The 17,023-nt window shown below is 40.8% G+C and overlaps 1 protein-coding gene across 1 annotated transcript; it reads left to right on the plus strand.

Moving 5' to 3' along the window:
* Positions 1 to 12,867: 12,867 nt before the first annotated feature.
* On the plus strand, positions 12,868 to 13,828 carry LOC130926866 (paraneoplastic antigen Ma1 homolog). Its single transcript, XM_057852153.1, has 2 exons — positions 12,868 to 13,676; positions 13,741 to 13,828. Exons 1-2 carry the CDS (start codon positions 12,868 to 12,870, stop codon positions 13,826 to 13,828), a joined length of 897 nt encoding a protein of 298 aa, XP_057708136.1.
* The last annotated feature ends 3,195 nt before the right edge of the window (positions 13,829 to 17,023 follow it).

Genomic DNA, 17,023 nt, shown 5'->3' on the forward strand with positions numbered 1-17,023 from the left:
GAACCCAAATTGTAAACGCTTTGCAAAAGAAAAAAAGCACAAATGCAAACTGCCACAACACAATCCCCAATTCCTAAAGCGCGCTTGCAAATTGGCAAAAGCACGAACCCCAATTGCCACAACACGACAGCAAATGGCTCGTAGCACGAATGCAAACTGCCACAACACGATCCCCAATTCCTAAACCGCGATTGCAAATTGGCAAAAGCAAGAATCCCAACGGCCACAACACGACAGCAAATAGCTCATAGCACAACAGCAAACGGCTCACAGCACAGCAGCAAAATCACCCAACACAACGGCAAGAGGATGACCCAGAAGTTAAGAAAAATGAAAAAAAAAAGGACGACACTTTATATGTGCTTTGTGACCATCTATATGGACCCCCATGAAGTTACCCCCCCATCAGACGCAAATTTATATAAAAATGATGTCAATCGTTTGTGCTGCAACGGTTTTGTTGATACAGTATTATGCTTTTATAGAGATATTAATTTCAAGTGGTGACGTCACTCGTAGCTTTTCCTCAGTTTAGCCCCTGCGGCTAATGGAGCGTACCAACACTCTCAATAACAGAGGGGTGTCCTAATAACTAGCACGAGCATAACACTAATTCGGGTCCATTTTGCAGTAAATTGGGGGGCTTGAGATATTGATTTCGAGTGATGACATCCCTCTAAGCCCCCAGGTGTGCGGTGCGTGTCTGACTGAGCACAGGAACTTCTGGAGGCGCGGAGGTTGCCTGTTCACAGACGCTGGAGCAACAACTGGACTGGTGGGACTGCGATCTCGGTTTCCTGTGAGGGGAACAATGGGGGTTGGTAACCCAAAGAGTAGAGGAACGGGGGCATACCAGAAAAAGGGTTCATACCTTTCAAATGCTTTCAAAATAGCTTTAAATTTTTTTTAGTTTCAAATTTATTTTTGCATTCAAACATTTTTTTAATTGAAGTGACATTTTTTTTTGATTGAAAATATATATTTTGATTGAAGCAACTTTTTTTTTTGATTGAAGCAACTTTTTTTTTTTTTATGATCAAATAATGAAGATAAAAAATCTACTTCCTTATGGCTCCGCGCAGGGGGTACAATTTTTGACTGGGGTAACTACATTGGCACGACACCAGCGGGCGTACAATATTCAATGGATAACGATCTTTGCGAAAAGTATAGCTGTCCCAAGCAGCCGGATTTAGAATTCCCCCGAAGAATGATGGCCCAAAAAACGCTCATTTTTAACTTATTATTATAAATATTCTTGTAAGTTTTGTAGGAGGATAAACATGATTCTAATTCATTAATATTGTAATGAAGCTAAACTTGAGGCGGCACTGTACAACAGAGTAGTCACGTGGTGTGTCATTCTCTATAGGACGCAACGCAGAGAAAATAAACCGTATTTTCCGCACTATAAGGTGCACCTAAAAGCCTTAAATTTTCTTAAAAGCCAACAGTGCGCCTTATAATCTGGTATGCCTTATACAGTATGTGAATCAATATTGAGCCGCAAAAGGTCTCACAGCAACTCGGAGCGGAGCTCCATCTAATGGATGCATAACGTAACCCCAGATTTACGTTATTAGTTACAGTTATTAATGGTTAAGTATGTATTTTGAATGATTCAAAACTATTAGGCTATGATTTCAATCTGACTTTATCCTAGTAATAAATTAGTTTTTTTTTTTTTTTTTTTTTTTTTTTTTTAGTAGTGCTTAGAACAAATTAGGCGACTAACATATGAAATAAAAAAATCATGATACAAAGGTCACTCTGGAACAAATTAATTTTGTATCTTGAGGTTCCACAGTATTTTCATCCAAAAGACTAAGATGAAAATTAAAAGGACTTCCAAAAACCACAGAAAGGTCCTGTAGCCCAATTTGCCTAACGCAATCTTGTGCTTATCCTTTCTTGAGGGAGGGATTCCCCTTCACTTCCTGTTTCCTCCTAGTGAGTTTCCATTGCGTGATTATACCCAGCTGTTTCACTGGTGATAAATAGGGCCAATTGGGACAATTGGTTGCAGGCCACAGAAATTAGCATTCTTTGGCTTTAGAGAGCAAACTTTAAATAGCTGCAAAGCCCCGTAGTATTGGGGTGTTTGAGATAATCTCTTATCTCTTCCTCAGAATATGAAAGTTGTGAAACAAAGATCAGAGCAGGAGAGACTTGATGCTTATGCAACAAATGCTTTGCTTTATTCCTCTAAAAACTCATGTCATTGTCCATACTTGCGTGGAGTGTAGAGTTATATTTTCATATATAATAACATCATTTTAGGTATACATTCATTGCTTTTCTGTTAGTCTTGAGGTTTTTTTGCAAAGTGCCTGTAGAAGAATTCAATTCTTCAGCACTTAACTCAGTTTTAGGTCGCTGGCGGCTTTGGTTTTGAAATATATGAAAATTTAAGTTTTTTAAAATATGCCTCCAATGGATTGGCCCCGCGCCCCGTCAACTGATAGTGAAGTCTATGGTATATCCTTACTGGCTTTTCTAATTATTAAATTGGTGCAAATCCTTCTGCCTGTTCGTTGAAGTGCAGCCTGATTTTTGTTGTTGTTGTTGTTGCAGGCCTGTCATATGTCACACTCCAGGGTTTGGGAAGGCAGTATTGATGGAGTGCTAAAAAAGTTTAAAAAAAAAAAAGCAAATTCTTCTCGCAGTTACACGTTGGAAATGACATAGTTGTTTTGACAAACTCATCCAAAGTTTAAATTCGTCATATTACACCGAAATCCGAAAAAGTCTTCATCTGCCCTTTAATCGCGAACAGGGGGACATCGCTATTTATTATTTACACTCTATAGTTTTCCATCATGCACGATTCCATGCACCAGCCCCGTAGGCTGGGATGAATTGCTCATTTGCATAGGAACGACAGAAAATTCTGCCCTACTTGGCGCTTGAGGCCTTCCCCCTGGAAAAGAAGCATTTTTGTCTTATTCCACCTCTGATGGGGGCTAGGCCCGGGCAAGTTACAACTTGACTTGGAAAATGATTCCTTCCTGCCTTATTTAATAAACTTTGTTCCATGTTTTATTCATAATTTCTTTTTTGACTGTGTTATGAATGAGGTACAGCACGCGACACGTCACTTCTACTCATGAATATTAATGACATTAGCTGCTGTTAGCCAGCTTTTAGCAAACGGGGGACAAGCTTCCGTTTGTCCCACTACTAAAAGAATAGAAATTGTGTGTGAAGGAGATGTTCACAGAGCTAAACCGACCAATTCTGTCCGAAAATGATGTCCCTGGTGCCACATTAACTGGTAAAGATGTGGAAAAACATAAATGTTCAGTTAAAGAGATGGTTTGAGTGTCGAGGGTTAAAAGAGAGCCGAGCTCATCCAAACCTTTTCCTTAACAACGACGTTCTCCTGTTTCAACAAGCTATCGTTTGGCCTTTCTTTCTTATATCCTCTGGTTGTCTTACCTTTCTGACCGTTCTTGGAGGTAATTTATATTGTTAGTTTTGTGTAGCAATCACAAATGCTACTCGGTGACAATCAACGAACACTTTTAATTTTTTTCATTCATAACAAATCTTAATTCTATTAATTTATTTACACTTTCCCCTTAACTTAAGTTGTTTCTTTACAACAGAAAAGGTAACAACGGTAGCAGTCCGACACCACCTAAATTATTTTCGGGTCATTCATTGTCAGACACAAGCACCACGGCAAAACGCCACGCTAAGAAATAAGTAAAAATTTAAAAATGGCTTACCTCTTCGTCCTCTGCAGTACCATGCGCCTCCCTGCGTTCTGCTCCCACCTCTGATCAGGCCGGGACGCAAACCCACGTGCCACGACGCTTCCACTTGGCAGGTAGGGATGCTAACCACTGCTCCAATAAAGCTCGAGCCAATGGCACAGCCGCCAGCGTCCCGACATGAAGGAATCGGCAGGGAGGTTTCCACGCTCCACAACGGACCTGCGTGTACCCGTTACAACAGCATATGAAATGTGAATGGCTTCACTTTGCTGGCGTTAAACTTGCCTTTTGGACGTCCGCGCAAGTTGACCCATTGCCATTTTTTCCTCTGTGTCTTTGCTTTCGGGAAACGTATGAAGAAAACATCCTTCATATGTCGTAATGTCTAGAGTCTTTTCTATAAGTGTCATAGTAGCAGTGGTTGACCGGCATTTTCTTTTTTGAAAGATTAACGGAGAAAAATAGCAGAAATATAATTGCTTTAATGCGAGGGCATGTCTATTATGTCCCACTTCCGCTTTGAGACCGCAAAACACAGTCTAAAAATAGCATTCGTGCGGTACGCCATTGTGTGTTGTCATTTTCTGTTTATTTAAGAGAGGAAGTGGAAATATGTGTGGGTGTTATAAATCAAGCCCTTAATGGTGGGTATAAACGTCTCACTCCATCAACACACATTTCATCATTGTCATTTAACCCCAAAATTTGTTTTCATTGACTGTCAAACAAAAATGGTATTTTATTTTGTTCGAATTTAATGACTTTAAGTTGATATGGTGAGGCTTTCATTTTTGAAAAAATGCATAGGGCCGGGTAATATTACATGATGAATTAATAGCACAATTGTGATGAAGCCAGACACATACACACACACACACAAAAAAAAAGAATATGCTTGCAGGAAGTCTAACGTCAAAATGTAATTGCTGTTTTAAAGTTCGTTAAAGACTATTCAAATGTCATGCTGCACAGAGTGATTGGCTTGGCCCGACCCAACCATTTGCCCTCTTTCAATGTTTTCCCCGTCATTCAAAACACGAGGAGGACTTTTCAGAAGCTTTGAATTGTTTGCACGGCAGTAAGCTAATTAGAGCTGCTTTCCTGATGGATGACAGTGAGGGGACGAAATGTGGCCATGAGGGCAATTGCGTCACAACCATCTGCCCAACTTCAGTGGCTTAATTGGAAGAGCGGTGGATATGATTTGGGACTTGGCCTAATGGCTGAATTGACACACTTTATATGGTTAATTCCATTTCTGCTAGAATTGCAGACCATGTATCAGACCCACCCATTACTTCTCTGGGTGTGAATGAATTGTTGAGGTCAATGTTGGCCAATTGTTTATTTAAATGTCATATGGTGAGGCTTTAGCACTTTTGAGTCCCACCCCCAATATCTGGCGGAGGAAGTATTGTGTTTATGTCAAACCACACACAACACTCTGCCAGATGTTGGTCCATCCAAAGGACAAAATACAGTCAGAAAACAAATGTATGAAATTCCATGCAAATCATGCAATAAATCATACATCAGGGAGACAGGGAGGAGCTTTATTACAAGAAAAACACAACACAAGTATGAGTGTGTGAAGGAGAGAACAATAAAGCAAACAAGGGAAATAAAAGAACAAGCACAACAGGAACATCACAAGTCAGCCATCACCGATCACTGCAAAAGGAATAACCACATAATGGACTGGGAAAAGGCCAGACTCACCCGCACCGAAGAAAAAAAACATCAACGCTGGATCAGGGAGGTAATGGAGATCTGCAAGCAGGGCCTGAGGACCATCAACAGGGACGAGGTGGCTTACACGCTCTCTACTACCTGGACCAACATCCTGGAAGAATGAATTGTCAGCAGAGGGCGTGACTCGCCTGTCAATCTGACAGCTGAGTCACACCTTCATCCATCAGTTGATAAAGGTGCGTCACACCAACACCAGTGACTCTCTGATGAAGGCGGAAGTGTTCGCCGAAACATGTTAGGTAATTAAAACAACCTAAAACAATTGTCTGGGATAAAAGAAAAATTCAATTAATCCATAAGTGAGGGCAAAATGAACTCAGTACAACCACTGAGTATTACAGTATGTTGATACCTTTGGATGGGGGGAGATCAGAGACGAAGTCCAGGACGGTATGGGACCACAGGAACTAAGGATAGGCAGGGGGGCGTACTGTAGAAGTCCAGAGCTGGGCTAGATTGAGGTCTTGCTGCGGGTGCAGTCATGGCAAGCCGATACCAAAGCCAGAGTATCCTCTGGAATGGTGGCGCACCAGAACCGCAGAAAAGGCGGGACAGTGGGCTCACTCTAGCACTTGTGGTCGGACTGATGCGGGAACAAACAAACTAGTCTGGGGCCCATCGAAGGGGTCAAGTCAAGAAAACAGGTGGAAGGGAGTATGGGAGCTGGATCAACCATGTCTTGGCATGGCCCACCTAGCGTGGATTGAGCCTCCGGGCGGCCTTTAGGTTTTTATCATCTGTCAGAACAATGAAGGGCTGGCAAGGGCCCTCCAACGAATGTCGCCACTCGTCTAGGGCGAGCTTAACAGCCAGCAATTCCCAGTCACCAATGCCATAATTTTGCTCAGCTGGGGCAAGCCTGCGGGAGGAAAACGCATACATGGGACAACACGAGTTCCACGCCCACTTCAGATGTTATACTGTATTCTGTCGATACACACGGATAATGCAACAAGCACGGACTCAGTAGTGGTTATGTTTTGAGGGAGTACTCTCCTAACACCACTAACTCATTGCTTTCTGGTGTTTAGTAGCAAGTGTTATAGCCACATTTTTTTTTTCAATTCTGGGAGTTCCTAACGGCTGTTTTGAAGAACTTATTGTAGGTTTGCTCTCGGAGCGCATAGTCCAAACTACGAGTGGGAACCTCTTGGTACCTCATGATACGATTTGGTTTACGATACAAAGCTCTTGATAACAATGATCTGACGATACAACGATTATCAGGAAATTGGTCAGGAAATCATTCTAATTTTTAAAATGATATCTCGATTCTTGCAGGAGCATATCGATAACCTTTTGGGATACAAAATATCACAATATATCACCATTTCGATATTTTGTCACACCCCTAGTCCAAACATCATCATTAAGGACCAACAGTGCAGTGCTTTGTTTTCATGATATCTCAAATATCATTATGTCTCATACACATTTCAACCTACCAGCATGCACATACTGTATATATATTATTCCATAATCCATGGCACAATACATTACCCTTTCCATTCTTATGCTTACAATTTCTTATGTCTTTTCTTCCTTGCTTTCCCCCTGGCAATGATGAGGAATGGGAAAATACAGAGGATTAAGTTACCTGGAAATTGAATAGGTGCAAAAGAAACCAGAGATTTAGGATTACTGTGGTTTACATCAAACATATTGAGAAGGATAACGTGTGGTTAAGACATGAGAGGCTCCTTAGTACAGTTTGATTTAAGGTGGTGAGCAATAACTTCAGATGAATGAATATGCTATGTCTTCGACACAATGATTTTAAAATTGAGACGTATTTGGGCATTTAAACAATGCTCATCCATAGACTTCATAATACTTTACAGGAAACGGAAAAAGGGGCCAATCTGTAGTGGGCCTATTTTCAAAAACTTAAAATTCAAATATTTTCAAAACCAAATATGCTACTTTAGCCATATATGGGTATCCAGGAGCAACAACATTAAAAAAAAAAAAAAAAATCAAAGTTGTTCCCATATAAAATCCCGATTAATTATTTTTTATATAACAAAACTTAAAATGGCTATGAAATTATCAGATTTTACACTAGATGCACAAAAATGACCAAATGCAGAGATAATCGCCTACATTTTCAGGATCAATAGCAATATTAAACATATAAGTTTTTGCACAAAATAGAAACTTAATTTTTTTTGTTTACTGCAAGTTTTCAACAGCTAATAAATCACTAAATTTTAACATCAGAAATTTAATACTTGAGGAAAACATGCAGAATCAATTATAAATAATATATAAATATAAATATATAATATAAATATATAAATCACAACTTAGAATAGAATAGCGTTTTATTGTGTACAATGAAATTGTGGAGAATTTCCCTTTACTGTGCATTATAAATGAAAATCTCAAAAGGTGACTTGCATGTATAAAATCTAAATGAACAAATATAAAATGCGTATGAGATAGTCCTATTTTCAGGCAGTGCAAATAATCCAAGTGAATGAGCAGCAGTTTGACAGTTAAAGCCTGAGTTATGCTTCTGCGTTGTGATGACGGCGTGGCGACTACGGCGTCAATAAGCATTCGATAGTTCTGCGGCAAGGGAACGTGTTGCTCTGTAATTCACTGTCAACCAACTACATGGGTGTGGGTGTTGTGTTTGTACGGTTTGGGGGGACTCTTGTCGACTTCCTCTAGATTTCTTCCGGTTACACATCTGCGACAACGGAGATTAAACGCTTGAATGAGGATCTTCAGCTCATCAACATTGAACAACAAATGTACATCATACTGAAATGTCCGTAACTAACCGCAGGTCCGACTGGGGAGTGGTGATGGAGCAGGAAGCGAGTGGAAAGAACAGGAGAAAGCGAAAGTTAGCGGTCGCATGTTGCGGCAGCCCGCTATTATTTTGTTTTTTGTTTATTTTATTGTTTCCACGATAAAGTGAGGAAAGCCATCATCGACTCCTCTCCTTCTTTCCCCAGATCTGGGTCTATTGCAAAACAGATGTTGAGGCGCAGGCAACTTAGAAGACGGTTGCCAGAAAGCTGCGTTGTCCAGCGTTTTGTCCGAATTTTTTGCCGTGTCCTACTTCCCAAACTGCATTGGAAGCCTCATTGGTAAACACGTTATAATAAAAGCACTGAGGCACTCTCAATCAGTGATGATGTATCAAGTGTGTGAACTGTCTTGTTGGAAATTAAAGATCTAAACAACACTTTTGACACCAAACCTGTGCTTTATTCTTCATGTACTTGAAGTGTGACATAATACGACATAAAGTAATAAAAACCTGTCAGTTTTTGGCCTACTGGGCACCGTTTGGGTGGCCGTTCGCTTCCGAACATGCACATACTTGTCTCGGTGGTTATTCCATTTTTTTATGCAATCGCTGACCTTGCCATTTGGCAATCTTTATAATGTCTTGACGAGACTTCCTCTTCGATGATACTCCCGTCGGCTGGGTCCATTTTTGCATGTAGCAAAACAATGTTTGAAAATGACGGTGATTTTGCGCTGAACCGGAAACAACAGTCTGAGCGGACCAATCACTGTCCATTTGTGCCACGTCACTATGCGCTGATGCTGCACAAGTCAAGATTTTCTTGAAGTGCACAAAAGGCTACGGCAGAGGGTCGTAAATCGGGTCTGCCTTGACGGCGCAGGTCTGCCCCAGAAGCACTCGGCCTTAAGTTCACAGAAGGTAAACTTCTCGCTATCCATGTACTTTTGCTCCATCTTCGCCACCTCCACAACCTGTATCAACCTCCTGGCCGTCGATGTGGGAATGGACATAGACCTCTTGGGGGCGGGAGGTGCTTCCTGCATGCATGGCGGATAGACCGTACTGTGGCGAAAATTGGTCGGCATGGCATCCTCTCTAAGCCGCTTTCTCTGCCTCCCTCCATGCATTTTGGGTGTCACTTTAAAGTCATTCTTGAATTGATTGGAGCAGCAGTACCTTTCCGCACCTGGGTCATCGTTCTCAGCCCTCTTTATGTTTTTGAGAACCCTGGCCCTCAGCTCGTCATCCCTGGGTAAATTGTAGAGACTGTTCAGGGTCCCCAAGGTTGCCTGGATGGCTGCTTGGTGGGAAAAGTATCTGGTCTTGCAGCCCACAACCCAACACTTCTTCCCCATGGTGTTTCACTTAAAGTTACTAGATTGAAATGTTACATAAAATAAAACGTGTAAAAGCCGATTGTTTTTCAATATAGGCACATAAATGTCTAAAATAAAAAGGTATTAAATCCAACAAAGCCGTCGTAGCAAAACAAAGAGCTTTTTCCGTTGAAAATACTTGTGAATAAATGCTTAAACCCCTGAAGTCTTTATAGATATGGATGTAAAACAGTCTCGATTCTTGGTTAAAAGCAAAAGAAACCGTGCAGGTGGCATTTATTTTACATAAATATGTCAAATGTACGGCTCGTCTGAAAAGCTGTAATGTGAAGTAATTTCATAACATGCCAAATGGGGTCACAATTAAACTACTTAAACATTGTCCAACAAATAAAGCATAAAAAATATATGTTGTATATTTGACAAAATAATCACGTTTCCGAAGTTCGAGCCTGAAAGGGGACGAAGCCGGAAGTGATACGTCACACTGAGAACAGCGATGGCAGCGCTCCATATGGCCGCCATACAAAGCCCTTCAAACAATGATTCAAGCAGCGATATGAGCAATAAATCGAGCACAAGGGAGGAGATCCAAGTTTTTGAAGAGTTGGAGCAAGAAGAGGAGCTTGGAATTTGATGTTGGAGCTAACATGTATTAGCCAGACGCTAATCGGGATGCAAACAATGTGCCTAGACTACCAGACATGGAATGGAGACAAGACCCATCGAGATTACAAGATTGGTAAGATATAGGCTGTTATTATTTTCATGATTTGAAGATGCAGGCATTTGCACATAATTTTATGTTTTTGTCTATCTGATGACATTGTCTAAAAAAATAATAATCAGACTGCATGTTCATTTTGGCAGATCCCGCAGCTCTCGTGCATATAAAATAATAATATATAAACGTTGGGGGGAAAGAAGGAGATGAGTCGTTGATGGCTTTCTCCACTTTATTGTGGAAGAATAGAAAAGATAAGAAAATAAGAAAACAAAATAATAGCGGACTGCCGCCACGTTCGACCGCGAAGTTTTGCTTCTCGCTCATCTCCGCCTCGCCTCGTACTACCAGCTACTACTACTTCCAGTCCCAGCGTCTCTTAAACGGATCGTGCATAGTGTCTTGTTATGAGCTTTTTGTTTAACGAAGGTATCGAACACACGACGTGCTGACAACTTTGTTTCTTAACACATGGAGCATCATCAGCCAATATTTGCCTCCATGTCATCTGATTATGAAGGAATTAATGTCCGGCCTTGCTGTTAATGATGAGTTTGTTGATAGTGTTATGTTTACTTTACGAACTACTCTCGATGTTGTCGCTCCCCCCAAATTAAAGTTTGTCAAACCGAGACGAGCCTCTCCCTGGTATAATACTGAAACACGCTCTCTTAAACAATCGACACATAAATTAGAAAGACTTTGGCGCCGTTCCAACACAGAGCACACTCTCTCTGCCTGGAAACACAGTTTAGTGACCTATAAACAGGCCTTGCGTACGACTAAAACCAGATATTACTCATCCTTAATAGATGAAAAAAAAATTAAAATAAATCTTAGGTTTCTGTTCAGCACTGTAGCAAGGCTGACAAACAGTCACAGCTCAATAGAACCTTATATCCCAACCACCCTTAGCTGTGATGACTTCCTAAAATTTTTTAACAATAAAATCGCAACTATTAGAAATTAAATAAATGAATTACTTCCAACTATTAGGTCTGATAAAGTGCAGACTAAATGTAACCCAAAGGAAAAAAACACTACAGTATTTCAATAATTAGTTAATAAATAAATAGTTAAGATAGTTATTAAAAAAAAGTTCTAAAATGTTGTTCAAGAATGTTAAAATGTTGAAAATAATCCATTTACACTATGATGATGTCATATTGTTGACCAGTAATGTCTGTTAAGCAGTTTTTTTTTCTCTCCTTCCCAACTGTCCTTCATCTCATATGAATCTGTTGATTGGTTATTTGTATGTGGCCTGATGTTGTATTCCAACGGGGAGAACGACAAGGGGGAGGGACTTTGGGAGAACGAGGCAAATGGACGAGCGAAGCAGACGAGCAGAGCTCACATGAATGAGGAAAACGTCTGTCCTGGAGTTTTTTATCGTCACACAACGATAAATGCGGAGTTTATCTACAGTGTGTGGACCTTAAAACATCCCGAAGGTAAATTAAAAGGAGCAATGTAACTCATGTTGCTTTTAGTTGCTAAAAGAAGAAGCTAACCGTTATTAGCGATTAGCATATGCTAACATGCTAGCGCGAGTGGAAACTTTTTCCCCTTGTGATAGTGTGTGTACATTTTGCTGGTTTTGAACTCAAAAAGACTTCAAATTAGCATTGAATATTTTACACTGGCTAAGTGTAAATATCTGTCAAAGGACACGACGTGCATGCTCCTTGGACCTTTTTTCGTTATTTGGATAAATTGCTTGAGGACCACCGAGGGGAAAAACGGGCGTCGACGGCGTGTCGGGCTGCATGCGTCTTCCCAGCGTTCTCAACGGTCATCAACCATCTTGCCACCAACCAGAGCCATCTCTCATTTCTTTTTCTTCTTCTTTCTAACTTTTCCATCTATCTCCCTCTCAAGAACATCTGACTGTGAGTACTGAGACACACAGAAAGTGCACTTATTGTTTTTTTTGCTGTTAAAGCGAAACGGTCACTAAGTTTTTGACCTCAGCGTTCACAAGCGACGACTAGGCCTGCAACGTTTTTTTTTATGGTGGGAAGTTTTTTTTTTGCTTTATACATTATTTGATTTCCTCTGTTTATATATGACTGTGTGAAAAGTTTAAAGTATTTCGGTTGTGTGAGTTAAAACAAAATACACATTTTTACTTTAATGAAAGACTGAAATCTTATTATTTCTTAGTAGGGTAAATATATTTAAAAATTCTACTAAGTGGAGGCACCAAACCATTTAAGTTGTTTTTTCATACTTTATTCAAATTCTAGCAACGGCACCACTTACACAAAAAATTCGAACCCAGAGCCCACCCAGCGTGTCACGTGGGTAGGGGCTACATAAATTGGAGGCACCGCTGGGATCCATCAAATATAGTGTTATATTTTTAGCAGAAGGTAAACAACCAAATACTTTCTGAAGTGGTTTTTGTTTTTGGTAAAGTGATTTATTGAATTATAAACAAGTTAGTGACCAAGCATTATAAACATGAGTAAATCAACCCAACTTCAGTTGACCAACTGCTGCAGAGGGGAGGGAATTTCTGTGACACATGCCCTTTTACTGTATGGGGTCTCAGAAGATGAAGACATGACTGTTATTGAAGAGACTGTGCAAACTATTAAAGCTCTTGGTAGAGTTTGGGTCAGAGGCAAAATGTTTGACACCCAGACCCAGACTCTGACTGTTTTGTGTGAGTGTAGAGAGGAAGTAGATTCATCCAAAGTCCCGCCAGAACTGATTTCACCCACAAGTGGTGGACGGTGGACAGTAGTGGTAAAGCATCCGCAACAAGATGACTTCTCAGAGAAATTAGCCAAATTTCTTGAAGTGGAGGGGAAAACGTTGGAAGACATTACAACAGAGAGCACTAGTGGTAGTGATTGGAATCCTGAATCCATAATTCGTGCTGTTGGCGATGTTCTGCGACAAAGTCCCAAACCCACAGAGAGTCACAACTACCACCGTCTGAGAACTTTCTCAGGTATCAGCCCCACTCCAGCTGGTGAAGAAAGTTTAGATAGCTGGTTGGATCAAGCAAGATTCATGGCAGAAGAATATGAGTGCTCGGAAAGAGAGAAGAAACGGAGGATTGTTGAAAGTCTTAAAGGGCCAGCCATGGAGATCATTCAGGCTGTTCGAGGGTCCAACCATAATGCAAGCTGTATGGAATATATACAAGCTATTGATGACACATTTGGAAGTACGGAGTCTGGAGAAGACCTGTACTTGTCTTTCAAATCCCTCTATCAGAAACCAAATGAAAGATTATCAGATTTTTTACGCAGACTTGAAAAATCCCTCAGTAAAGTAATTCAAAGAGGTGGTCTGCCACACGTTGCTGCAAACAGAGCCAGGCTTGACCAGCTCATTAAAGGTGCTGTCGAGTCCGACCTCATGTTAGTCCAACTCAATTTAAGAGATAAAAGAACCGCTCCTCCAACATTTCTTGATCTATTGAAGGAGATACGTGAAGCAGAAGATCTGGAAGCTGCCAGACGTTGTCTCCGAAAGCCTGCGTCTCGTCAATATGTACATGCAATGCAAGTAGAGAAAAATATTGAGCTAACCCAACAAAGTGAAGCCCAGTTACGAGCTGAAGTTGAAGAGTTAAAAGCCAAACTGAACGAGCAAAGAAATGTGCAGTCATTGTCGATTAATGAGGGTTCTACAAAAAGGTCCAGGGAGAATAGTGATGCTAACTGTTCATCTAACCAAGAAATGCAACTGTTATGAGCTGAAGTAAACACACTCAAAGACCAGTTAAAAGTGATGACAGTGCAGTCTTCTCACTACTCAAGAGGAAAACCTGAATACAGTAGGACTAAAGTGACATTAAATCCAAAAGCTGCTCCATTCAAACCCCAGACTGACGAAGAGTTTTCCAGATTTTTTTGCTACAGGTGTGGGGAAAATGGACATGTAGCGACCAAATGCACCGCCCCTGAAAATTCATCAAAAGTTATTAAAAAGCTCATTCGTCAGCTCCGTAACAATCCTGCTGAAGAGGGGCAGAATCTCAAAAGACCAGACAGTGATGTTGCGAGGGTGAATACAATGAAAGTTTCTAATACAAAAACAGACCTACCTGAAGGACTTGTTGGTCCATCTTCCATTTGCAAAATCAAAGTCAATGATCATACCTGTGATGCTCTCATAGATTCTGGATCAAATGTGACCATAATTTTCAAAGGCTGATATGAAAAGTATCTGTCACATGTCGTCATACAGCCTATTTCTAGACTGGCCATCTGGGGTCTCGCTGAGTCTGAATACCCCTACAAAGGTTATGTAGTGGTGGAGATGGAGTTCCCAGAAGAAATGTCAGGTGTCAAAGGTTCTGTAACTGTTCTTGCTCTCATCTGCCCAGAACCACGACATGGACAGCAGGCACCTGTCATAGTTGGGACAAACACTTTTCTATTCCACAGACTATGGGACATTGCAAAAGAGAATGGCAGTCAACACAAAGTTCACTCAATGAGAATTCAAGCACTGTATGAGCAAATACAGTCACAGTCATCTTTGCCTCAGAGGTTCAAATCCATGGTCTTAAGATCTCTTCATGATGAATGCGGTCATTTAGGAATAGAAAGAACATTAGAGCTTCTAAAAGACCGGTTCTATTGGCCACATATGGCAAATGAAGTAGAACAGTATGTAAAAACATGTGGAAGATGCATCTCTAGAAAACAGCTTCCCCAACGTTCTGCTACTCTGAATAAGATCACTAGTACTGGTCCATTAGATCTCGTCTGCATTGATTTTCTTCAGATTGAGCCAGACAGTAAAGGGACAACAAATGTACTCGTTGTTACAGACCATTACACCCGATATGCACAAGCTTTTCCTACAAGGGACCAGAAAGCCATGACGGTAGCAAAGGTTCTCTGGGAAAAATATTTTGTTCATTATGGTCTGCCAGCACGTATTCATTCAGATCAGGGAAGAGACTTCGAGAGTCGAATTATTAAACAACTCCTTTCAAGCTCTCTACAAGCTTGCGACAAAAGCAGCAGACAAAAATCATCTCCGAAACAAGGCTAACTATGATCACCGTGTGAGAGGTCAGCCGTTAGCAGAATGCGACAGAGTCTTGTTGAGAAATCTTGGCTTGACCGGGAAGCACAAACTCCAAGATAGGTGGAGATCTACTCCATACATCATTGTCAGACAGCTACCTAACTTACCCGTGTATGAAGTGAAACCAGAAAGTGGTTCTGGAACTAACAAAACCCTTCACAGAGACCATCTCTTGCCAATTGGTTATCTGGTGAGGCTGCCGGATGTCCAGGATAAGACAGAGAAAGTAGTAAACAGGCCTGCGACTAGGTCAAGAAGCAAGAACATGCACCAGCGACTTAAACAACCAATAGTGACTGGTGACTACACTGATTCTGAGTCAGAGTGGGACGTGGTACCTGAACCCCATTCATTTGATATGGACGAAGTTGAGAGACGTGTTTTGTATACACACCAACCATCCAGTCAGATCAATGAAATTCAAGAGGAGGACTCGGAGGTCATTGAAAGTGAAGCAAGTGAGTCAGACAGTCCAGAAAGACAATCACACAATGATTTAGAACCAGAAAACAGTGACAATGACGTAGAAGAATCAGAAAACAGTGACAATGATTTAGAAGAATCAGAAAACAGTGACAATGATCTAGAAGAAGAACCAGAAGCGACATTACCTTTAGAGCAGAGTGCTAGAACTGATAACCTGACTAGACATTCTCAACGACAACGCAAACCAGTCATTCGCTTGACTTATGACAAACCTGGCCATTCCGTAGACCAACCGGTGACTATTGTACATAATGGCATTGTCATAAAACTTGATCTTAGTCCAAGAACTGCTGGTAGTTCTTTAAAACACAAAGACTGTACACCTTCCAAAAAGCCCCAGTCCAAGACACAGAGTTAGATGAGGACATCTAAACCTTTTAGAAGGGGGAGGGTGTAACCCAAAGGAAAAAAACACTACAGTATTTCAATAATTAGTTAATAAATAAATAGTTAAGATAGTTATTAAAAAATAAATAAGTTCTAAAATGTTGTTCAAGAATGTTAAAATGTTGAAAATAATCCATTTACACTATGATGATGTCATATTGTTGACCAGTAATGTCTGTTAAGCAGTTTTTTTTTCTCTCCTTCCCAACTGTCCTTCATCTCATATGAATCTGTTGATTGGTTATTTGTATGTGGCCTGATGTTGTATTCCAACGGGGAGAACGACAAGGGGGAGGGACTTTGGGAGAACGAGGCAAATTGACGAGCGAAGCAGACGAGCAGAGCTCACATGAATGAGGAAAACGTCTGTCCTGGAGTTTTTTATCGTCACACAACGATAAATGCGGAGTTTATCTACAGTGTGTGGACCTTAAAACATCCCGAAGGTAAATTAAAAGGAGCAATGTAACTCATGTTGCTTTTAGTTGCTAAAAGAAGAAGCTAACCGTTATTAGCGATAACATATGCTAACATGCTAGCGCGAGTGGAAACTTTTTCCCCTTGTGATAGTGTGTGTGTACATTTTGCTGGTTTTGAACTCAAAAAGACTTCAAATTAGCATTGAATATTTTACACTGGCTAAGTGTAAATATCTGTCAAGGGACACGACGTGCGTGCTCCTTGGACCTTTTTTCGTTACTTGGATAAATCGCTTGAGGACCACCGAGGGGAAAAACGGGCGTCGACGGCGTGTCGGGCTGCATGCGTCTTCCCAGCGTTCTCAACGGTC

The sequence above is a fragment of the Corythoichthys intestinalis genome, chromosome 12 (assembly GCF_030265065.1).
Source record: "Corythoichthys intestinalis isolate RoL2023-P3 chromosome 12, ASM3026506v1, whole genome shotgun sequence".
NCBI classification, from domain to species: domain Eukaryota; kingdom Metazoa; phylum Chordata; class Actinopteri; order Syngnathiformes; family Syngnathidae; genus Corythoichthys; species Corythoichthys intestinalis.

Excerpts from the sequence above, each read along its gene's own strand:
- LOC130926866 (XM_057852153.1), top strand. The coding sequence starts at position 12,868 with ATGACTGTTATTGAAGAGACTGTGCAAACTATTAAAGCTCTTGGTAGA. Across the intron at positions 13,677-13,740 it reads GCTGTCGAGTCCGACCTCAT|GAGATACGTGAAGCAGAAGA; the intron begins GTTAGTCCAACT and ends GATCTATTGAAG.